Source organism: Hipposideros armiger, unplaced genomic scaffold (assembly GCF_001890085.2).
Source record: "Hipposideros armiger isolate ML-2016 unplaced genomic scaffold, ASM189008v1 scaffold_296, whole genome shotgun sequence".
NCBI lineage: Eukaryota > Metazoa > Chordata > Mammalia > Chiroptera > Hipposideridae > Hipposideros > Hipposideros armiger.
In genome coordinates, this window is record NW_017731646.1 from 1,456,776 (window position 1) to 1,481,774 (window position 24,999).

Sequence of the window (24,999 nt, forward strand, 5' to 3'; positions counted from 1 at the left end):
TTTTATTCACCAAAGTATCCCCCAGACCTAGAACAGGTTCTGACACAGAGGTTCTAAATAAATTTCTGGAGAATAAAGGAATGAACATACTCTATTTTCATAAAATCAGAGAAAAAAAAGGATTATACATTTACTTTTAAACCCATCTTGGTCAACTCATGATCCAATGTTCCTAGCTCAATATGTTGTATATAATCTTACCAGCTAACCTTTGATCCCTATCTAGGTCTCTTATTTACCTCCAGTCTTAACAGGCTGCTTTAGAAAAATGAAAGACCAAACCCAACCAAACCACCAACAATAGTCATTCTGCAAAGGATAAAATATTAAAACATGTCCGTATTTGCAGGTCTTTTTCTTCACCCTCCCATGCAATCACCAGGTGAGTGCAGCAAAGGTTATCGGTAAGGTCTATGCTAGTTCTTAAAATGGAACACTCTGCCCTAAAACAACTCCTATAGACCCTGTGATTCAGAGCCTTTTTTTCAGTCTATTCACTGAAGCCACTCAGAATACTCCACTAATGCAGGAAGAAACCATTTTGATCGAGTCATAATCATTTTTAGTCATCTCAAGGATATTATGTATTTGGAACACAGGCAGTAAATCCACTCTCATTCTCATCCACACGGTGATGCTGGGCAGCTATAGACTACTAATGGATGCACATTTATTTTTACTATCAGGGAAGAAAATTTTCTGCAAAGCACTTATTGTAATGTATTTCAAAACAAAATATAAATGATGTAGTGACTATCTCTTCTTCCAGATCCTCTCTCTACCTCACACGGCCTCCATTAGCAGAGGTGATCAGGGGCAGGCTGGAAGTCAGGTTTGCTCATGTTTCAAAAATGTGAGGTCAGGTACCGGTGTGAGCGGTTCTGCTGATGGGACACTGTTCACGGTGACGAGCCGGTGGGCCCAAGGCTAAGGCCAAGATTCTTTCCATCAGAGAGCCCTGTGACATCACTACCACTAGATGGATCTTATTAAGGGTTTCAGAATTATTTGGAGTTTAAAATATATGACCTCCAAATTATAGATTATAAAAATATGTTTACAACATGCTAAATGTCCTTGAATAACAAAAAACAAAAAAATATCCAACAAGCTCTGAAAACTTAAATTTTCCCACAGACCAATTTTTTCCATTTGTTTCAAAAGGAAAATTCTGCAGCTGCTTACACAGCATTCTGTGGTAACGCCATTCATAATTAAATACATAATGTATACTATGATGAGCATGTTTTCATTTAAATTTTTAAAACTATTTAGCTTCTCATTTTTATTTTTACTGTATATGGCATCATACCATATATAATGTTCTGTAGTTCTTGATAATTTGTGAATTATGCAAAAATTTCTGTATCTGTATATATGGATCATTTCATTCCATTTAACTGTGTGGAGGTACTATTAATTCATTTAACCATTTACCTGTTGATGGCCACTTCAAGTGTTTATAATTTTTAGTTGTAACCAAAAATGCTGCAATAAATATCCTTATATAGCTCTCTTATGCACAGTGAATATTTCCTTAGAATAGATACTTAGGAATTTCTAGAAAAAAAAATTTCAATTTGATATGTAACTGTCAAAAGGTCCCTTAAAAAGGCCATTCCATTTTATACCATGACACTACCACCACACATCCATTTTCCAACACATTTATTAATACCAGAGATTATTAATCTTTTAAATTTCTGTCAATTTGATGAGCAATCTGATGAGGTATTTCACAATTTTAACTCATATTTCCCAGATCACTAGTGAGATGTTAACTGGCTACTCATATTTTTTCTCTTCTGTGAAATGTCTGTACATAATCTGTCCATTTTTGTTTTACCTGTAAACATTTTTATATATCCTGGATGTTAATTCCTTATTTGTTGTAAATATTGTAACTATATCCTCCTAGTCTTTCATTATTTTAATGTTGTTTATGCGGCCCATTGTCTTCTAGAAATGTAATTTTCAAAAATTTTATTTAATCAAATTGATCAAATCTTTTTCTTTGTGACTTTCACATTTTGTCTTGGCTCCATACCTCCAAGTTAAAAAAACATTCTACTTTTTTCTAAGACAGAGGTTTTGGCAGAGAAATCCCGTCTTTGTGCGGCACGGAGGAAAACAGATGAAGGCGAAGTTGCCAGGGCGGTTCCTTCCCAGCACCTCCTGCTCCAACCCCTACAGCCGTGAATTACAGGTTAGCAGCATCTCCTTCTAATGCTGTTTGGGGGAGCAAAGGGTGACACCTAGACCTGAAGGGCTGTTTTGTGAAGGAACAGTGATTAACTGAGTTCCTCTGCTGCCTGGAGCTCCCCACCCTAGGGGTCATCCAGCCCTACACAGAGCTTATGAGGTCTGACATGGACTGGGCTGTGGCCTTCCTCCATTCCAGTGCCCGACAGAATAGCTGATACCCCTGGAGGAAAATGAGCTTACAGGCCAAAATAACCAGGTATTTGAAAAGTCCAACCATTTCAAAAGAAAGACAACACAATCAACTACAGACTCTATCAGCAGAAGAAATATTAGAACTTAATGACCAGGAATTTTTAATTGGATTGCTAACTAGACTAAAAAATATATAGCAATATGAAACAAAAACAAGAAAACATAGGAAAGAGCCAAGCAATAACATTAGTTCAGATAAAGAATACAATATATGGCATAAATATATGGCATTTAAATGTCATATAAATACATGGAAGAATGGAACAAACTTGAAAACTGGACGATGAGATTGAGAAAATCTCCCAGAAAGAATAAGGAAAATACAAATAGATTTTTAATAAAATAGCTAAGACCAAAGAAAAAAAGTATATCCACAATTACCCAGAAATATTGAGATAATATTAACGTGGTGGTGGTTGTGGTGAGGAAGGACAAAGAATGAGACAGCTTCCTGTATCTAATTTCCTAAATCGAAATTTTTTTTGATAAAAAATTTAAAAAGAAAGTTAAGTAGAAATGTAGAAAAGTAGGACAAATTGAAATAATAAAGACATGAGAAATAGGTCTGACTATATAAATAATAAAACAATGATTAGTTCCAGGGGAAAGAAAAATTGTGCAAGTACATGTGCATTATACGTACACTAGATGGCCCAACTAATAGATTTACAAAGCCAAAATGTTTTGTAATATAATGTAAGCGGTGAATGTTTACCTAACCAAAATTTTTATAGACACCTGAGGAAGATGAGGACATGGGAAGGCTGCATGTATGTGGCAGGGACAAGGTAGACAAGAGAGGGCCGGCCAAGCGGCTCAGTTGGTTAAGAGCTCGCTCAAGAGTGTGAGCTCTTGGGCTGCCATGAGTCGCCGGCGACAGCGTAGGCTGCAGCCCCTGCTGCAGTGGGTTGCCATGGGCTGCCGTGTGTAGCCAGCAGCCAGCGTGAGCGGCCAGCAGCCGCCATGAGCGGCCGTCCAGAAGCCGGCGACTGATCTGCCTTGCCCAGGAAGAGCACAAAGATGGTGCCAACTTGGGCCAGTCCTCCACAACTAGACTGAAGAACAAAAGGACAGCAACTTGTCTGTTCCCCTTCCCCCAATTCCCCAGTGCTGTTCCCATCCCCCAATTCCCCAATAGAGAGAGAAAAAAAAAAGTGTGAGCTCTGAGCAACAGCGGTTCGAGTTCCCTCCCGAGCTGAGCTGCTGCTGAGCTGCCAGCTAGTGGCAGGATAGCTCAGTTATAGAAAAAAAAAAAAAGGTAGACAAGAGAGCCAAATCCTTATCTTCCAATGGGAATAAGAGCTAAAGTGTAAAATAGAAGAATTAAAAGGTGATTAAACAAGAATATCATCTACAGACATAGAGTTAAATGGCAAAACAATCTGCCATACATGAAGGGATAGTGGTTGCCTTTAAGGAGGGCAATGCAACAGGCGCAAGGATACAGAACGGCTATTCTTCAAAAACCTTATAGAAACTACTTGAGTCCTTAAACTATGTGATGTATAACTTTTATCAACATGAATACTTAAGAGTCTGAAGGGAAAGAAGAGAACACAGTATTCATAAGGGCTGGACACACCACCCTCTCCGGTTTGGGAGGTCTGGCTCTGGGAACCAGACTATTTACAAACTAAGGGAAGCAGGGCCTCTTCCCCTGAAGACACATGAGGAATTCACTGAAGACAGATTGTCCCATTTAGGGAGAAAGAACCATTCTATCTATTAAAAGGTGTGAGCTTTTTCATTCTCATTAACCTCCGGTGCAAATCTGGAGTTGATACAGCAAGTCCCATTGGGAATGCGTGTCAACTTCCTAATCCCTTCCCTCATGTGGTGGTAAAGGGGCTGATCTTCTGCCAGACACAAGGTGTGTCAGGGTGGCACCTGCCAAAGTTATTAAATTGACTTCCTCCGAGAGCCCATTTCACATCTTTCTCCAAACCTATGTAAGAAATGGTTTTTTTCCTTCCCAAAATCATCATCCCGCTCACCACTGTGACTGATCGATGGCCTGCCAAAATTTGCAATGCCTCTGCATGAAATGTACATAACATTGCATGAAGATAAGATCTTGGCAAACAGCAATGTTTGTGCTGGGTCATAGTATTTCCATCTTGCGTCATTGTCAAACACATCTTGACACACAATTGCTTTGGCTGTTCCCAAGATAGTAAACAAAAAATGTCAGGCATGTGGAATCCTGTCTTCCTGTTTCTATGATCTGAGGCAGAGCCACAGATGTCCAGCTTTCAAGCGTTTATTCCGACTCCTTGTTTATAGGTCTTGAGATAGCGTTTATCTTAGGGGTAGTAAGGAGAAAATCAAATACACAGATGGAAGGAAACAGAACAGTTCAGGAAAAGCCAACGTACCTTCAGCATGTAGTAGAAGGGCATCCAGGAGAGGAAGATGTCGGAGAAGAATTCGGCAATGCTGAACACACCATACACTACCCAGTAGGTCAGCCACTGGGTGTCATCTTCTTTGTTGGGACTCTCTATGGCTTTAATTCTGAAAGGCAATACCAAAGCAAGTGTATCATATAGTCAGATCTCAATGAAACATTTTAAAACATTATTCTTTCACAGCCTGCCCTCCAACACTAACTGAGAAACTCAGGCAAATGTATTCACCGATGTCACTAGACACAAGAGCACAACACAAATACAGGAAGCAATGTGGAGGTATCAGGACAAGTCATCATAACTACTTGTCCCCAGAGAAACCAGTACCAGCTGTCCCCTGGATCTCTACCCTGCTCGGCCTCTACCCAGGCCCGGGAGATACCAATGACTGGGAACCCAAGTAATCCCCACTTCCAGGGGGTTCCTGCCACCAGGGAAATATCAAGAATTCTTTCATGGTAACTCAGTTCTTATGCACTTTTAATAGCTGAGGTACATCATGGGTGAGCAGAAATTTCCGTAAAGGAACTGCTCAAACAGTCTAGGCTCTGCTCAAAGTCCATAACAAACAGGAAAACAATTATGGTGTCTATTTGGTTCTACAATTATGCGATTCTCAGGCTGTGGCTTCTCCTTCCCTCATCAGTTAATAATATGATTTTCTCAGTACCAACTACTGCTTAAAACAAAATTCATTCCGCAAGTAGAAATAAATTTTAAATAATCTTTAAAAAAATTTTTCATTCCCCCACCCTCCCCCTCTCTTTTGGCAACCATCAGCTTGTTCTCTATGTCTATGGGTTTCTGTTTTGTTTATTCATTTATTTTGTTTTTTTTAGATTCCACATATAGGTGAGATAATATGGTATTTGTCTTTCTCTGTCTGACTTATTTCACTTAGAATAATGCCCTCTAGGTCTATCCATATTGTCACAAATGGCAAGATTTCATTTTTTAAATTGTTGAATAATATTCCATTGTGTGTATGTGTGTGTTCATGTGTGTATATAGTGCCAAAAAAATGTATACAAGTGGACACTTTGGTAAATGTTGCTCAAGCAGTAGTTTGTGTAATCCAAAGCGTCTGGACGTTGATGGTAACAACTTTTTTTTTTTTTAAGATTTTATTGGGGAATTGGGGGAGGAGAACAGCACTGGGGAATCAGGGAAGGGGAACAGACGAGTTGCTGTCCTTTTGTTCTTCAGTCTAGTTGTGGGGGACGTTGCTTCACTGGCGCATGTTGGTATTATCATTGCACTCTTCCCGGGTGAGGCAGATCGGTCGCCGATCACTGGACAGCCGCTCACGGCAGCTCTTGGCAGCTCATGCCTGCTGCCAGCCACTCACGGTAGCTTATGGCAGCTCACTGCAGCTTTACTGCAGCCTTCGCTGTCACCGGCGACTCACAGCAGCCCAGCTCCAGGTCAAGCTGTTGTTCACCATCTTAGCTGTAGAGGGCAGTGTCACTGGCCCTAATGTGGGATCAAAACCAGGAGCCTTGCTGCTCACAGCTGGCGTCTCAAGCCAACGCCTAACCAACACGCCACTCGGCTGGCCCGATGGTAACAGCTTTGAGCACCTCTGGTAATTGCAGAAGTCAAACATGGCTTGTATTCATCTTTTGTTATAGTTATATATTAAGTATTACGATTTTAATACAGTTTTCCTTTCTTAAAATGTGTATACATTTTTTGGCACCCTCTGTATATATCCCATCCTTTTTATCCATTCATCTACTGCTTCCATACCTTGGCTATTACTAGTAATGCTGCAATGAACACAGCAGTGCATATATCTTTTTGAATTAGTGTTTTTGTTTTCTTTGGATAAATACACAGAAGAGGAATTGCTGGATCGTATGGCAGCTGTATTTTTAATTTTTTGAGGAACCTACATACTGCTTTGCATTGTGGCTGCACTAATCCCTCCTACAGTGCACAAAGGTTCCCTTTTATCCACATCCTTGCCAACACTTGTTTGTTGATTTATTGATGATAGCCATTCTGACAGGTGTGAGGTGGTATCTCATGTGGTTTTAATTTGCATTTCCCTGATTAGTGACTTTGAACATCTTTTCATATGTCTGTTGGCCATCTGTATGTCCTCTTTGGAGAAAAATCTATTCAAATCGTCTGCCCATTTTTTACTTGGATTGTCTTTTTGGTGTTAAGTTATAGGAGTTCCTTACATATTTTGAATATTAACCTTTTATCAGAGCTATCATTTACAAATATCTACTCCCATTCAGGAGGCTGCCTTTTCATTTTGTTGATGGTTCCTTTTGTTGTACAAAAACTTTTCACTTTGCTATAGTCCCATTTGTTTATTTTTTCTTTTGTTTCCTTTGCTCCAGAAGATATATCCAAGATATTGCTAAGAGTAGTGTCAAAGAGTTTACTGCCTGTGTTTTCTTCTAGGAGTTTTATAGTTTCGGGTCTTACATTTAAGTCTTTAATCCATTTTGAGCTTATTTTTGTATATGGTGTAAGAAAATTGTCTAGTTTAATTGTTTTGCATATTATTGTCCAGGTTTGCCAACACCACTTACTGAAGAGATTGTCTTTACCCCATTGTATATCCTGCCTCCTTTGTCATAGATTAGTTAACCATATAAACAAGGATTTATTTCTGGTCTCTCTCTTCTCGTCCATTGATCTATATATCTGCTTTTATGCCAATACCATACTGTTTTGAGTACTGTAGATTTGTAGTATAGTTTGATATCAGGGAACATGATACCTCCCACTTTGTTCTTTCTCAAGTTTTCTTTGGGTAGTCAGAGTCTTCTGTGGTTCTATAAAAATTTTGAGATCAGCTGTTCTAATAAAAAATAACCTTCTTTTACTTGCGAATCACAGAAATTTCTTCCAATCCTGGGAATTTCTTCATTCTAAGCATGAATTCCATATTTTTTTAATTCTATGCTAACATATATCTAGATACTTATCATAACTGGGCTGGACTAAAAGAGCAAACTAGAAGAAATCTGAATCTTGTTTAGCCCATAAGTATGGAAATACACTGGCAACTTGGTAAAATGGGTTCCCCAAAGAGACAGGATGCTGAGTCATGCTGAGTCATTCACAAGAAGGCCCCTGAATTAATTAGAAGCAGCTATGGGTGTCTATGTATGTGTGCGTGCATGTGTACAAGAATGTTTTAAGAAAACCAAGGAGAGAAAAGCTGAATGAGATGACCGTTATTGATGTAAGGAAGAGAAGGAAAGGAAAGTGATGCAGTGAATGCTGTTTTGAATATCAAGACAAGGCAAAAGTTTTCCACTTTAAATACAATTATATAAAATGAATTTAAGAGCAAATTATAAAATAATGGCTTGTAACATGCAGACAATGTCTGTGTTTTAGCTTTCCTCAGCTAGAAGCTAGCTAATATAATAGAAGGCCAAAGAAAAAGTGTAGGCAAACATGTTAACCAAAGAACTAACAACAGTACACCCTGCATACTTATGTTTTTTTCCTCTGTGCTTTATTTGTTATAGTGTGGTTTATTTATATTTCAGTGGATTTTTAAAGTTATTTGTATGATAAAATTTTGTTTCTTATTCATCTTGGGCAGAGGGGATACAATTATTTCACTTAAGGTCTTAATTTTGGTAGTTCCCTAAAGCAGTCTATGAGTAGGTAAACACACATGATCCAGTAAACACACATGTCCACACATAAATATAAACAGCTAAGCATTTCATAAAACCATTCTGATATTGTCAATTCCATTCTCTCACTATTTTTAAGACGTTAGTCAAGATCCACAAATTTAAAAACAGAAAAACTACCCTAACAGTTCAAGTTCAGTGCTTCAAGAAATAAAAAAAAAAACTGGGTAGTTCCTTAGCTTATCAACAATATGAATTCAAAAATTTCCATGTTAATACACTTGGAACACTGTATAGTAACACTGAAAAGTAGAAAGAAAAGAACTCAAAATTGAACACACATATTGGTCACAATTTTATAGAAAACCAAGGCAATAAAAGAAGACAGAAAAAGACCAGAGTCTTAAGGTGAAGAGATTTTTTTATAGAACTTCTCATATTATTATAGCATTAATTATTGTTTTAATTTAAAATAGCACAATGTTCATTTTAAAAATATGTCTACATGTCATAACATCATAAGCTAGTCAGAACAAGAAAGAACATTAAAGATAGTCTCACCCGCTCCATTCACAGTTAAGGAACCTGAGACTCAAAAAGGTAGAGAAGAGAAGGAGTTAAAACTGGGGGTTCCTGAATGCTATTTCCTTATATACTTTCTTGTCCAGGTGAGCAGGCATAGGTGACTCTTCAACAATACACTCTACTGCATTGTAAATATATTGAATCATATTTCAAGTCGTGTATCAGAGGGAGGATGTATCAACTTATCAGGCAACATAGGAGATTCAAGAAATCATAAGATAAGCTCTATGTCCTTAGGTCATTTACAGTCCAGCCAAAATGGCAAAGCTAAAGAATGGGAGGGGTAGGAGCCTTACAATTACTTAATTTAACCTTTTTAACAGCTCAATGGAATAGGTGTTATTCTCATTCTTGAGAGGGAGAAACACAGACACGGCCAGTGTGAGGAATATGGTTGGCAACACTATGAGAGCAGCTGGCAGGTCTGAAACTTCACTGAGCAGATTTAGAAATCGTATTGGGTTGTTGGCAAAGTCATGATGCATTTTTGCAGTGAAAAACATAGAAAAAGTACGCCATGACTTTTCTGATAACCCAATAGAGTGCGGAGTTGGAAGATAGCTCAGAGGTGAACTAGTTCAAATTCTACGTTTTATAGACAAAAAAAATGAAGTTACAAAAAAAGATACTATTAATAAAATGCAACTCTAAGATTATAGAAGCATGTGTTCACACGTTTTTTCAAGAGCAGCAATGGACTATTTAAATACATTTTGATGTATCCATACACTGACATATTCTGAAACCTTTAAGGAGGATATTGACAGAGAAAGATGTCCAAGATACATAATGTTGAGTGTAGAAAGGAGATTGCAAATGTTATGGAAAAACAAAACAAAACATATACTGTGTGCATTTACTATTGAAGAATGTTGTCCAGAAATAAACATTTCAAATTGTAAAGTTAATCCCGGGTATTGGAATTGTAGAATTTTATGTTTCTAAGGTCTTCGCAATGAGCGTGTGCTATTTTTTATAACAAGAGGGAGAAAAAAGATTTCTATTTGGCTCTTTTCCTTCCTGGCTGCTTGAGGGTCAGCCGCCATCATGAATGGCAAGGTAATTATCCAAACCAGGGAGTTCATGACCAGTAGACCACTTCAACAGAAACAGATGGTCATGCGAGTCCTTCAGCTTGGGAAGGCAACAGTACCTAAGACAGAAATTTGAGGAAAACGACCCAAAATGTACAAGACCACACCAGGTGTCATCTTTGTGTTTGGATTCAGAACCCACGTTGGTGGTGGCAAGACCACTGGCTTTGGCAAGATTTATGATTCCTTGAATTACGCAAAGAAAAATGCACTCAGAAACAGACTTGCCAGACAGGGCCTGTGTGAGAAGAAAAAGACCTCAAGAAAACGACGAAAGGAACGCAAGAACAGAATGAAGAAAGTTAGGGGGACTGCAAAGCCCATGTCAGTGCTGGCAAAAAGATTTGTCAGTTACTTTCTCTGTGGTGTTTGAGCAAATTTTTCATGAGAAGATTAATAAACTAAGAACTTTTATGTGTCTGGTTGTTTGGAAAAAAAAAAACAAAAAAAAAACCCCAACTATAACTACTTCCTCCTATGAGACTAGGTCTCTCTTTAGGGCTTTGTTAAAAACAAACACTAAAGTGAACATCAGACACATTCGCTTAATTTCTCTCTTGAGGAAACAGCTCATAATTTTCTTACTAACAGACTTCTCTAACAATGGTCAGACACAGCCTGTTGTGTCTTACACCACTAAACGGCCCTCAATACACACAGAAAGATACACAGAGAGAAAAGAGTCATACAGCAGCCCTGCCCGTCACATGAAACTGACTCATCTTAATTTTCTATTTATACAAAGTAAACTACCAAAAACTACTAATTACACTGAACTATGGAATAGCCAGGCTTTTCCCTTCTTTCCTTCCCCATGCTCACCTGGCTTTCCCATTATTTCACCATGCTTAGCCTGCAGTTTTATATCCTGGTTCTACCACTTAAGAGGTGTATGACCTTGGGCAAGTAATTCTGGGCCTCAGTTTTCCTCATTTGTCAACTAGGGGTGATAAACCTCATTGTGTTGCTGTAAAGGTTAAATTTGTTAACATGTAAGGCACTTAGCAACAATTGCTGGAATACAGCAAGCATCACTAAATATTACCTTAATAGGTAATAATTACAATATGGTAATAATTTGTTGTTATCATTAGAAGGCAAGAGATTAAAAAGAAAACAGAGTGATAAGAACATTCCGATCATTCTGCCTAAGCAGAGCTGGTAAAGCATTGTTAATAGGCTAAAGAGATTAGAGGTACAATGGATTTTCATTATACCTCACTTTCCAAATCCCAAATGCTACAGAGAATAAAGAGTTAGCTGACATTCCAAAAATCCTATTCATAATTCAGTGGAAACAAACACTGCTGAACACATTTTTCAGGGGCACGCTGCAAAGGCAGCTGGCCCAAATTCTTCACATTGGTATTGAGTTGGTACTGATACGTCCGTAACCCACTGGCCAGCCCTCATTCAGACCACCGGGCCGCAGTGACTGGCACTGGCTGCCTCCACCCTTCTCGGTGCATCTACTGTTTACATCTTTGCGGCTGTTTTCTAAAAGCAAGGGCGGGGTCCAAGCATGACCAAAGGATAGCACTGAACACAAAGTCCATGTTTATTATGCATCACATGTAATAGGATTCAGAAGTTTAAACAATTAACAAATACCAAAAATAATATGGCAGCTTTTACCTAATATTTGTATTGTAAGTACTCTATTGTTCCATCATTAAGAAATTAAAAGTAGCAAACAGGAAAAGCAGAATATGAGGGGGAAAACCATATTTTGTTTTTGAGATATTCTTATCATAGTTTCAATTATTGAAATTTTTCTTCTTTCCTCAAATGACAACTTCAGTGATATATCATTGGGATAGATGGTACATTCTCTCCCTTCAATGTAGTTATAAATTAAGCATTTTGACACTGTATTAAGTCTTTCAGATTCAAAGCTTATTCCTGGTTAATGGGTGTTTCAGTATCTTTGTTCATGTCATTAAATTGAAAAATGCCAATGTCCTACATTAGAATGGAGTATATACTGCACATATTACAAACATATATTACATTTATAGATTATACACACATACATATACAATGAAAAGTAAGCATAAGACAGATGACAAATCCAAAAATCTCACTGAGAAGATTTGCAAGTATTCATTCCTATGTCCTGTATTTCAAATGATATAAAGGTAACTTCTAAGAGGAAATATGACTGTCTGGCTTAATCTTCTTTACTTTGTTATAATTTTTCTTAAGATAAAAAGGAAATGAAAAAAGTAAGTACTATTATTTACTGTCAGTACAAACCAAAAACCTAACGGGCTTTACTTTTTTCCACTAAACTCCTACTAGTGGGGGATGAAGTGAAATGGCCACAGGAGCCCTGTCACCCACCACAGAACACCAATGACAGATTCCTTCAGATGCAAGTCTAGACTGGGCACCGACAACGCATCTGACACTGTACTTAAGCCCTGGGGCCAAAACAGTGATTCTCAAGGACCTAAAGTCAACAGTCAAAAAATAGTTCCACTCCTAACAAAGCAGCGCATGTGTGCTTGGCGAGGGGTCCTATGAAGGAGGCTAGAGAAGCAGAGTTACAGGAAACTGGAAATCTCAATGGAAACACAACAAACAATGGATTTAATATTTTTTAAATGTTAGTTAAAATTATACGCCGTGCTTAGGAACATGTGTACCAAAACAGAAGAAAACTACTAGCCACAGCACATGTTTACAACGGGGAAGACAAAACTTTATTCGAGAGCAATGTCTTAAGCTGCTGATATAAGTAAGGAAAAAATAAGACAAGGAGCAAAGAAGAGTGAGTGCAAAAAATAAATGAAAGAAAATATTACTTGGGAGGGTATTCCTTAATCATTTGAAAGCTCAATAACAGCTAGAGAACCATGACTTTGATCAAGTCAACTTTCCTCTTTGTATGTTAAAAGTGACCATGCTTAATTAAGCAATTACTGAATGCTTGATTCTGTGTTGTTTGGCATATATTAACTCCCCCATTACATATGAGAAAATTGAGTTTTATAAAAGTTAAGCTACTTGCCCAAGGATTAACATAGCTAGTGATTATCAGGTGCATATATATATATTGGGTTGTCGGAAAAGTCATGACGTATTTTGTCTATGTCTTTCAAACATCATTTGTTTATATAAAGAGCAAAGATCAATCAATGATACATTGCCCGTTTTGTTCGATAACTTTTTGCCATCTTTCAATGAGCTTCATAATTCCTCGTTCATAGAAGGACCTGCCTTTATTTGTGAAAAACTGAACAAGGTGCTGATTTACAGCCTCATTTGAATTGAATGTTATATCACACAAGGAGTTTTGAAGAGAGTGAAACAAATGGAAGTCTGACGATGCAAGGTCAGGCAAGTATGGTGGGTGTGGCAACACATCCCATCCAAGCTCCAATAATTTTTGATGGGTGATCAAACTTGTGTGTGGTCTCGCATTGTTGCAATGGAACACAACTCCTTTACAATTAACAAGCTCTGGACGTTTCTAGATGATGGATTCGTTCAAACTGTCCAATTGCTGACAGTACACATTCGAATTGATTGTTTGGTTCCTTGGTAGGAGCTCGAGAAACACAACACCTTTAAAATCCCACCACACTGACAGCATAACCTTCCTCTGATGAATGTCTGCTTTTGATGTCGTTTGAGGCAAATCATCACATCGTGATCAAGACCGTTTGTGGACCACATTGTTGTAAACAGTCAACTTCTCATCACCAGTTATCAGTCGCTTCAAAAAAGGATCATTTTACTCACATTTAATGAGCATTTTGCAGATGTTTATATGTGCCGTCAACTGAACTTCTTTAAGTTCATGCAGAGCCCAAATATCGAGCTTGCTTACGTATCCCAGCTTCTTCAGGTGGTCGTGAATGCTTGAATGATGGATGTTCAATATTTCTGCAATCTCTCGTGTCGTGTAACATGGGTTTGACTCGATCGATGCCTTTATTTTGTCGTCATCAACCTCAGTGGGCCTCCCTGACCGAGGAGCATTGTTGAGATCAAAATCACCAGCACGGAATTTCGTGAATCATCGTTGGCACTGACATTCTTGTAGAGCATTGTCACTGTAAACTTTATGCAACTTTTCACAAGCTTGATGCGCAGTCTTCCCTTTATGGAAGTAAAGCAGTAAAATATGGCAAAAATGCAGTTTGGTCTTCCATCTTCAACTTGTAAAATCTCCAAAACTCAACTAAATTGCTCAATTTTTTTTTTAGAATGAAGCTAGAACTGTCAGCTGTCAAATGACATAGCAATAACATAGATGTGAATGACTCTAGTATTTCAAAAAATGAACTAGTGCCATCTGTCGCAAACATGCGTCATGACTTTTCCAACAACCCCCCAAAAAAACTATATATATGTAATATATATGCTTCTGATCGCTCACACCAAAGAAACTGAGCTACATACTACCTGTACTTTACATGATTTATATGTAATTTAGTCACTACAGTTCATACTAACTAAATGACAAAATTAAGCAGTAGTGTGTGTCTTCAAAGCATTAACTTTACTACTAAGATCAGTTGTACCCATCAACAGGATTTTAATTTTAGCAAGTTGATTTAAATTACCAGACTGACAGTGCATCAAAAAAGCAGCTAATAAAAAACCCCTATAATAATAAAAAGCTTTAAGATGTGCTATTCGTAAAAAATAGAGAGGAAACTGCTGTGGTCCATTTGCTTTGTTTTATTTCTAATGTGATAAGTTATGTTTAATAACAAATAGTCCAGAGTTCAAAGTAGATTTTTGGAGTTTGAATATGAAGAATATGAACCATACTGTCTACAAACCTTTTTGATACAGCAGACACATGATGTGACCATCCACAGAGCCCACTATGCATGGGACTGCTTTTGGCTGTACAAGTATTTATCAGAGAGCATGAAGTAGGAATTCCTGATAGCTCAAAATGCTTTTCCTACTAATTATTACCTCTGTTTAGGAGTCTGCCATTGCAAATCTTATTTGATGCATACAGTGCATCCAAATAGACAGAAAAAAGTCACATATTTTAAGACATAAACACTGGTTTGTTTCTACGCCAGTAAGGAAAAGATTTTTCTTCCTCATAAAAAAAAAAAGGTCAGAAACTATGGGCGCTCAGAAAATCACACTTGTTTTTCACTCTTGAATAAGTGTGTTTCAAAACAAGAGATGGGACCAACAGAGCAAGAAAGATGAGTGACAGAAAACATAACATAACAATAAAACCAATTTGCTCCTTCCAACCCAAAAACAGATATGAGACAGCTAATGGCAAATATGCTTCTTAAATACATAAACTATCTTATAAGATGTCCATACAAGAACAATAAAAAAATATACCATGCTCCTTTACTCATAGTGTTCTGCTATAGTAAAAAATGACCAACTTCATAAAATGCATAATATATAATAAGCTAAATTCACAGGCAAATTCATTTTAAGATGAGTCTATAAAACATCTCTAATGGAGGTTGAATTATACAACTACAGTCATTCAGTGGTCAAACATTTTGGTGTTTAATTATAGTGATCTTATTTAGCAACTGTCCACCATTTTGTTTTTTAATATAAAATGGAAGATTCAGTCAGTCAAATATAAACCATGAGGAATATGGACTGTGTGCCGGCCAGGGGAGACAGGCATCTATCTATGCTTGCCTTCGCCTCAACAGACTTGTGACCTGAGTCTAGTAACTTTAGTTTGTGGCCTTGATTTCCAAATCTGTGGTGGCTATAACCCCAGCAGCTTGATCTCTAAGACCTCTTTCCTAGCTAACATTTTATAACTCAAAACTGAATGATAGATGGTTAAAAAAGATTAATGCCTGAAGCAATAAAACAACAGATGTAAACCCTACTGGGATAAGCCTTTGTCAACAAATTTGATGGCTCCATAAATAAATCTATATGTTTAACTTAAGCTCAAGTACCCTCACTACCTACATGGGAACAACCTAAACTGACCTTTCCCAGACAAAAGAGGGCCACATCAAGATGTAGACAGCAGTCTAGAGTTACCTCTGACATGTAAGTGAGCCTTCGCTAGATCACCCGGCCTGACTATCAGAAGCGGCCAGGATATATATAGAGGCCATGTGACTGAGAGGGATTGATGATAAACTCTACTCCCAGGAATCAGGAGCCTGAGCAAGTGATAGAATGAAGTCAGGATCGGTTTCTACAGGCCCCATTTAGATTCCAAGTGCTACAAAAGAAATTTCATTACCAATTTTTGAAATTTCAACTTCTGATATACTGATTCATTCATTGTTCCTCAAAATAAATTCATTGGTAATGTTATTGATAGACACTAAATACCTTAAAATGTCCCCTATATATTTACACTTGTTTTAAATACTATATGAGGGCATTCAGTTGAAAACAGCCAGTCCTGAAAAAGAGAACTCCAGGGTTAAGATGAAGGCAGCGCAGGACAAACAGACCAAATCTCCAGGGCCTTCATAAAGACAGAAAAAAAAGTTCACTGAAGTTCAAAGGGGACACTTCACCACAGGAATGGGATCTCCCTTCACTACTGCTTTCGAGCCCAGAAACTACAATAGATCATGAATAAATAATTTAAATCATTATTTTATTTGATCCTCAAAACTGTCTTTTGTCTATGATTCAGGCAAAAGGGAAAAAAAAACCACCCCAAACTGGTTAAAGCTGGCTGTAATCAGCTACAAAAATAGCCACAGGTTGTTATAAGGCAATTTTATTACTTTTTCAGTTTTCTCCACAACTCCTCCATGTTAAAACAGTTCAGCAATATTAGCAGTAATATTCAATGAAAATGCAACCAGTAAAAAGCTGACAAAAGTAAAATGTTTAAGATTTCAGTGTTGCTTAAGGCAAAAGTTTCAGAATGCCAGCAATAGTTGTAATCCAAGTGCGCAGTTGGCCAAAATATTTGCATGTGCTTCTCGCTATCCAAAGTGTGGGCAGGCGTAGCTCTGCTCTCAGGCACTCTAACAAAGAACCCAGTTACTGAGAGAAAAGTTCGTGGAAGAGGAACACGAGCAGCTTAACACAAAATGTGTCTGCTCCCAAGTTCTCATGAGTAAAAAAGAAAAAACCGAAGATACTTAAAAGTTCTTGAAAAAAAATGCTAGAAAACAAACCCAGCCCTTACTAATGAGTCTATGAAGAGAACCACAAAGCACACATCCTCCAGCCCCACTGGGGACGCCAGCCTAGCTCTGCAGCAGATGACTTGCTTCTGCAGAACAGAAAGTGATTCAGAACTGTCAGTCACATGACGACTTTCTCAAACTCTCCCCTGAGTAATGAACCCCTGTTTAGGAGTCTGCCATCGCAAATCTTAAATAAGTAGATGTCAACCCTTACTAACCTATGTTTTCTTACTTTATCTGCTGTGCATCATTTGCTAAGGAGATGCTGTAGCTTGTACTTGTGGTTAGTTGTATTGCAACTCATCATTATTTTGAGTGTTTTTTTTTCAAAATTTCCCCCTCACTATCCCCTTTCTCATCTGACCTGATAGGGGTCATCCCCACACATTTCCCCCGTGAGATGTGTTGGCTCCTGACCCGGAACTAAAGGCAAGGCTGCATTCCCTCAGGAAATCAATCCAGTGTGCCATCTTCAGGTGGGCTTGCACTGGTAAAGACAGCAAGTCTCTACAAATGTCTATTTATATTGCTGTTGTGGTCAGTCAGTGCTACAGCACAGACAACAGGAAGTAACTCGTTAGTAACATTCTCAGTCATGTTCCCAAAACACTGCAAATGACTGCATGTGCAGAGAGATATGATTTGGGATGGCAGTACCTTACTTGAATAAAAACATACTGCATGATGGTAAAATGTACTGACAGTGTCAAATTGATAAAAGAGTCAACAACAACAGTTTTATTTTCATCTTACATAAGGTTATGGCGTGTCTCTGTGGGACACTCAAAGCGCCACTTGGGAAGCAGTATAACATAAAAGTTAAAATCATGGACTTTGGAGCCAGATTCCCTGGGTTTAAATACCAGTTTCACCATCAACTAGTTGTTAGACCTTAATCAAGTTACTTCTTTTTCTGTTTCCTCATTTGTAAAACAGGAAAAATCATAGTACTTACACTGTAGGGTTGTCATGAGAATTAAATGAGCTATATTTGTAAACTACTTAAACAGGAATATGTAACTATCTCTTAAATAAAATGCTACACAGGTGTTCAGCAGCCATGCAGAGCTAAAAGCTGCTACGCCCTTTGTACTGGTGGCAAAAGCTTAAAATGGGCTGGTGAGGACACAGAAGAGAAAATGACAGATCACTGAAGTAGGCATGAGATTTTAAAAGTATCACCAACCATTAGATTATATGTCTACACCAAAACGCTGTACTCTAGACACGTTTCATTTTTTGACCTTGGTTCTAAAATATGCCTAACGTGCTTTCACATTTCTGTGGTCACTGATGGTTCCGAACCAGGTCTGGCTTTCTGTGACCTTGAAAAACATATTCTTCCTCTCTCTGTCCCTGGATCATTTGAAAACTAAAGGAATTAGACTACATGTTTGATCTCCAAGGCCCAACTCTGATAGTCTCAGGGAGGTGGCAGCCTGATTCTTAAGAAAAATATAAAATAGGAGGTGGCCGGTTAGCTCAGTTGGTTAGAGCACCGTGCTCATAACACCAAGGTTGCCGGTTCAATCCCCACATGGGCCACGGAACTGTGCCCTCCACAACTAGATGGAAACAACTACTTCACTTGGAGCTGATGGGTCCTGGAAAAACACACTGTTCCCCAGCTTAAAAAAAAAATTGAAAAAGAAAAATTAATAGACTTTTTATAGAATTTTAAACAAAATGGTTATTGAGTAGGACAAAAAGAGCACTGCCCTCCTTTCCCTTCTCTGCACAGCAAAAATTAAAATAGAAAATAAAGTCATTAGACTTTCCCACATCATTCCATTTGAACAAAGAATAGAGAGAAGACCAGCACCCACGCTCAAGGACCACTGAGAAGGGGTTACCGCAGGTCTCAGACTTCACACGTGAAAGGGCAGACAGCACACATTCCTGAGAGGCCTCTCAGGTTCTTATGTGTTCAATGCTATTAAAAGCAGGGCTGCACCAGAAACAAAAGGCCACATATTGTATGATTCCATGTATACGAGATGTCCAGAAGAGGCCAATCCATAGAGACAGTAAATACCTTGGTAGTTTCTGGGGACTGCAAAGTAGGAGAAATGGGGAGTGACTGCTAATGGGTATGAGGTTTCCTTTTGGGGTGATGCAAATGTTTTGAAATTAGTGGTGATGGTTGTACAACTTTATAAAGATACTAACAACCACTGAATTATACACTTTAAAAAGGCTGCATGTGGGCCGGCAGAGTGGCTCGTTGGTTAAGAGCTGGCTTGGGAGCGCCAGCTCTGAGCAGCAGGGCTCCGGTTCGGATCCCACATGAGGGCCAGTGACACTGTCCTCTACAGCTAAGATGATGAACAACAGCCCCACCTGGAGCTGGGCTGCCGTGAGTTGCCGGTGACAGGCGATGGCGTAGGCTGCAGCGAGGCTGCAGTGGGCTGCCGTAAGCTACTGGGAGCAGCCGGCGGCATGAGCTGCTGTGAGCTGCCATGAGCGGCAGTCCAAAGGCCGGAGACCTATCTGCCTCACCCGGGAAGAGCACAATGATCACAGTACCAACATGGGCCAGTGAAGCGACGTCCTCCACAACTAGACTGAAGAATAAAAAGGACAGCAACTTGTCTGTTCCCCTTCCCCAAGTCCCCAATGCTGTTCCCTCCCCCAATTCCCCCAATAAAATCTTTAAAAAAAAAAAAGGCCATATGTGTGCTATATCTCAGCAAAAGGGAAAGAAAGTCTACCTTAATAATGGATGTTCCTATTATTATCCAGTAGTCTTCCTTCTCTTATCAGGAGTAAAGTAGGCAGATCAAAGTAATTCTGTCAATAGCTCTTAATAAGAAGGCTGGAATTAGATTTCAAACTGTCTACACAAGGTGGCCAAAAAGTCTGGAAACATGGAGGTAGAATTTTAAAACCTTTGCTTTCAAAGAGCTCAAAAGGAAATTATGTTCACAGAAACTGAGAGTAACCAGTAGTAGCAAGGAGGTACCCGATAAGACTCCGGTTGTTCTCCACGAGCTGTGGCCAGGCCTTCAGCTGTCTGTGCTCCAACACACCAAGATGTGACCTGGAGCTAGGTGCATCTGAGCCCTGCCCACAGATTTCCCAAGGTGGAGTCATGAGAAAAGCTGGGAAGTCAAATGAGCTTTTCCAAATTGTATTTCTGCATCCTACGGCCTCTAGGCCCAATGCTGACCGTTGCACATAATCTGTGGGCCCCTCTCTATGATGATCCAAAGAGAGGAAAAAGTAGGAGCAAAAGCTGAAAGGTGCGAAAGGGATAGGCAATAGTTTGGCAGAATCGCCAATTCCTTCTAGAGGTCATAGCGGCCAGAATGACCTTTACATCGTATCATCTCACCCCCCTATTTAAAATCCATCCAAGGTAGTCAGAAAACATGCAAACTCCCTACAACTGCCTGGAATAAAATGCACACTTCGTGTCGGGGCCACCTGCCATGCCTGCTGGCACCTGTACCCCTCCGGTCCTCCCTCGCTGGTCTTCCCGCTCACAGGGCTTCCACAGCACCAGTTCTTCCAACAGTACCTGCTGCCCCCAGGGCAGGGACAGGTGGCGGCCTCTGCCTGGCTCTGCTCTTGGCTGGTTCCTTCTCATTCCTCAGGTCCTAACTCCAAATAGGATCTCAGACAAATACTAAAGGGTCCTTCCTGTTATTCTCTACCACAGCTCCCTGCTGACCTTCTCTGGAAGGCTTACCACACTCTGTCACCACTTTCCTATTTATTGTGGTTTATCCTGGTAGACTGTTCAGAGGATAGAGAGCATGTCTACCTTAGTCCCTGGTGTATCTAAAGTGCTGCCGCAGTGCCTGGCCCATGGCTGGCATTTGACTTTTGCTAAATAGATGAACCTGTATTTTTAAAAATAACCCTGGCTAGGGAGCACAGGGAGAATTACAAGAGGCAAGGAGAACAATTTAAGTGAAGGTGATTGCAGATCACACTTTAAGTAACACTGATTTAGGTGCTATTAATACCACCATTTTTCAAGGACCTTCTTTTTGACAATTACGCAATCATGTTGGTTTAGCCATTGAACATGGCTTGATTAGACCTGTAACTTGGATTGCCTGAATGCTTACTAACCGGGGGGGCTGTATGCTTTATACTGTGTACAACAGTCCCATGTCTCCTTGAACTTCCCGCACAAAGCCGAGGACAGGGAAGCTTCTGGACTCTTCCCCTTGTCAGCCGGCCATTTTCCCCACCCTTTCACAACCATCTGCAAGTGTAACAAGCACAGTTATTGCTGTCATTCTTCACAGGAGCTCTCAACATTGGCTGCACATTAAAATCCTTTAAAAATTTTAACAGATCAAGAAGCCTTTAAACAATCTCAAAACCCAGGACACACCCCAGACCGATTACTACATCAGAATCTCTGGGGGCGAGACCCAGGTATCAGTCAGTATCTTATAAAGCTCCTCAGATAATTCCAATGGGCAGTCAGGGCTAAGAACCAATTAGGTTCTTAGGGGAAAGTCCACGTACCCACAGAGACCAACCTTCACTTAATTCCCTTATGGTCATAGAATCTTGTATTTATTTTAAAGGTAAAAGAGTTGGGTCTACCAAAAAGAAGCATCCTATGAATAAATACTAACGCAGAAATACTCATTATTTCCTGAATTTTTGCTTAAATCATTAAATTCCCTTTAATAGATTTTTAATACTTTTCCCAATTCCTACTAAGGTGTACCACAGATGTCACTTTGCCTTAGAATATTCAAATAGAAAAGAAAATAAAGTGTATATACTTAATGAATAGAATAATTCTAAACTATGTAAAATCCACGGACCTGAACTACTCAGGAATATAACTGTCTCTACCATTTTACAGAATTCCTAGCAATAGATAGGAATAGTTAGCTTCTTATAAGTAAAAAAGAGCCAATAGTTTTCAATTGACTATATTAAAAATGAATGAAAGAATGACTACAAAAAATGATAAAGTTGAATTGGCTGGCTTGAAATTACTTTAAAATATGACTAAAAAAATGGCCCCTGCTCGAATTAATCCACTTCAAGTCAAGGAGAAGCATTTCGAGTTCTTTCTACATCTTTAGTTACATATATCCACTCTCACACATACAGGGATGGACCTATCTCGCCTAGAAGCAGATTTTTACCTTTCTAAAACCCACAGCAGCGATCTCATCACACCGACAGAGAAGGGTATGTTTCTATGTGCCAAATGGCACTGATGTGGAAAAAAAGTTTTTTTAATGCTATTCGGTATTTTTAAAAATCCATATGCCTTGTTAGAAAGTTTTTTTAATGCTATTTAGTATTTTTAAAAATCCTTATGACTTGCCTATTCAATATAATTCAAGCAGTGAGGCAGTACTAAATTGCTGCAGAAGACTTGTTCTAAGCGTGATCAATGACATCTAGAGCCCAAAACTGAAAAAAAGGCTTCAAAAATCTCTTTCTAAAAGAGCTCCCGCAAGTAAACTACAGAAGCCGAAGAAAAGTAAAGGAGTATACTACTGGGTGATTTTGTCTGTTATCATAGACAGCGATGTACAAGCCATTCTGAATCAGGGTTGTCTGCAAACTGTGTATGCATACCATATACCAGTAGATTACATTTTATGGAAAACTGCTATCGTTGTACCTTTTTCACCGATCTGAAATCTTTTGGCATTCACATAAAACCTGGATGGTGCTTTAGAAGGTAATGCTACAGAGGGTTAAAGCTCTTCTCAGCCTGAAGACTGAGGCTCTCCAATTTCATGAACAGTGTCCTATATGTAGCTACTTTCTGGAGTGCCATGAAGTGTACCAAATGGGTATAGTAACTATTGCTTATATAATTTTAATTTAATTGTTTAAATCAGAACCAACTTCTTTTTTTTTGTATGTTACATGTATTATATACTGTATTCTTTTTTTTTTAATTTTTTTTATTGTTAGTTTCAGGTGTACAGAACAATGCAATAGGTATCCTTTTCACCCTCACAAAGTAACAACCCCCTTCCCCCCATCTACTGCCCTCCCACCACCGATATCATGCTTATCTATTACAATTCCATGGACTCCATTCCCACTCTCTACTCCATGTCCCGTGACTATATGTATATATAATTATAGTTGACATACAATATTATTCAACATCAGCTTCAGAAATACAGTGCAGTGGTCAGACCTCTACAATGACTGTGAAGTAGTCTCCCCCACAAGACATGAGTCCATCTGGCCCCCTAAGAAATATTTACAACATTATCAGAACCAACTTCTAAAACATGTTTCCTCCTGTCCAATGAGGGATACAAGATGTAATAAGGTGTTATCTGTGTCTTAGCCTCCCAGATCAATTTTTTTTCCTTCCTTTATTTTTATCTGTGGTTGAGGAAAGATACAAAAACAAATTCAGTGGAAGTATCACCCACCAGCTTTCTTGGAAGAGCTGTAGAGTAAAACAAATTCATTTGTGGTGAGGAATAACTCCTGCATGAATGGAAAAGTGAATTTGTAGGATATTTCCAAAATACACTGTAAACACCTCAGCTAATAAATTCAGCTCCTAATCTGATGATTCATTTGTAATTTAGCTTAATTACATAAATAAGTCATTTATATAACCAAGAAGCTATATTAGTGATGCATTTCATAAGGCTTGCTTTTGTTTTTATATTAGGGTGTTTCCCATTTCCTGTACTAAGTGGCAAGCCTTTTCATTTAATAAAATTTATTGAGGTGACATTGGTTAATAACATTATATAGGTTTCACAGGTACAATTCTATATCATATGTATACTGCATTGTGTGCTCACCCCCCAAAGTCTAGCCTCCTTCTGTCACCATGTATTTGACCCCCTTTACCCTCTTCTACCACCCACCTCCCTGTCCTTCTGGTAACCACCACACTGTTGTCTGTGTCTATGAGTTTGTTCATTTGTTGTTTTCTGTTTTGTATTCCACATATGAATGAAATCATATGGTTCTTGTGGCAAGCTTTTTAAAAATTAAGAAGACAAAATTCTCCCCAGTGCCTGAATTAACATTAATTCAGAATGAAGTCCTAATTGATGGGGGTTTTACTGTCTATGCACATACATATAAGGTGAAATACACATTAAAAGAATTATTAGGGAGAAGAAATCAGTTAGCTCTCTCTACCCATTGGGCGCTCCCCACCAGTAAAGGCAGGACGACTTTGTTGCAACACTTTCTGTTTGTGCACCCATGAGAACGTACACAGCCGCGAGTATAAGCTGATGAAATATACATTTCGGTTAGCCATCAGGCGATCAAGCATCAAGTTAAGGCTCTAAACCGTGTAACCTTAAGCAGACAGTTACTACCCTGTGGTGCTTTGCCTGCTTTCCCAAGGAAATGGGGATATAGAGTAACTAGGGCAGCTTGGGATGGGGGAAGGGGAGTGAAGAGGAGGAAGGATGGTTGCAGGGGAGGCCACTTACGAGATGTAGGCTGGGTAGCCAAATCCTATCAGGTTGCAGAGTAGAGAGGCTCCACAACCGAACACCAGGTACAAGGCCACCAGCCCGATGACACCTGGAGACACGAGGAGAGAAGTGGGTCGGGTGCACGAGAAGCGCTCAAGCAGGGAAGCCCACACCCACACCGCACGGCTTGGCCTGCTCAAGGCGTCGGAGAAAAACAAACCACGCGAAGGCTGGACCTGCGCCCTCGCGGAGGTTTGCCTTGGGTCTGGGAATACCCGGCAGCCCATCACCTTTGTGGCCTTCTTCCCTCC

The 24,999-nt window shown here is 39.1% G+C and overlaps 1 protein-coding gene and 1 pseudogene across 1 annotated transcript in view; one reads left to right on the forward strand and one right to left on the reverse strand.

Annotated features, from left to right (window-relative positions):
- REEP5 (receptor accessory protein 5) overlaps positions 1 to 24,991 on the reverse strand; it is a 44,496-nt gene extending 19,505 nt beyond the window's left edge. Inside the window, exons 1-2 of the mRNA XM_019659134.1 lie at positions 24,704 to 24,991; positions 4,833 to 4,971 (exon numbers count right to left, since the gene is read on the reverse strand). Coding sequence (XP_019514679.1) covers positions 4,833 to 4,971; positions 24,704 to 24,975 — 411 coding nt within the window. The 5' untranslated portion in view covers positions 24,976 to 24,991. The remainder of the gene's footprint in view (positions 1 to 4,832; positions 4,972 to 24,703) is intronic.
- LOC109391528 (40S ribosomal protein S24 pseudogene) lies at positions 8,374 to 11,038 on the forward strand (annotated as a pseudogene).
- Positions 24,992 to 24,999: the final 8 nt, after the last annotated feature.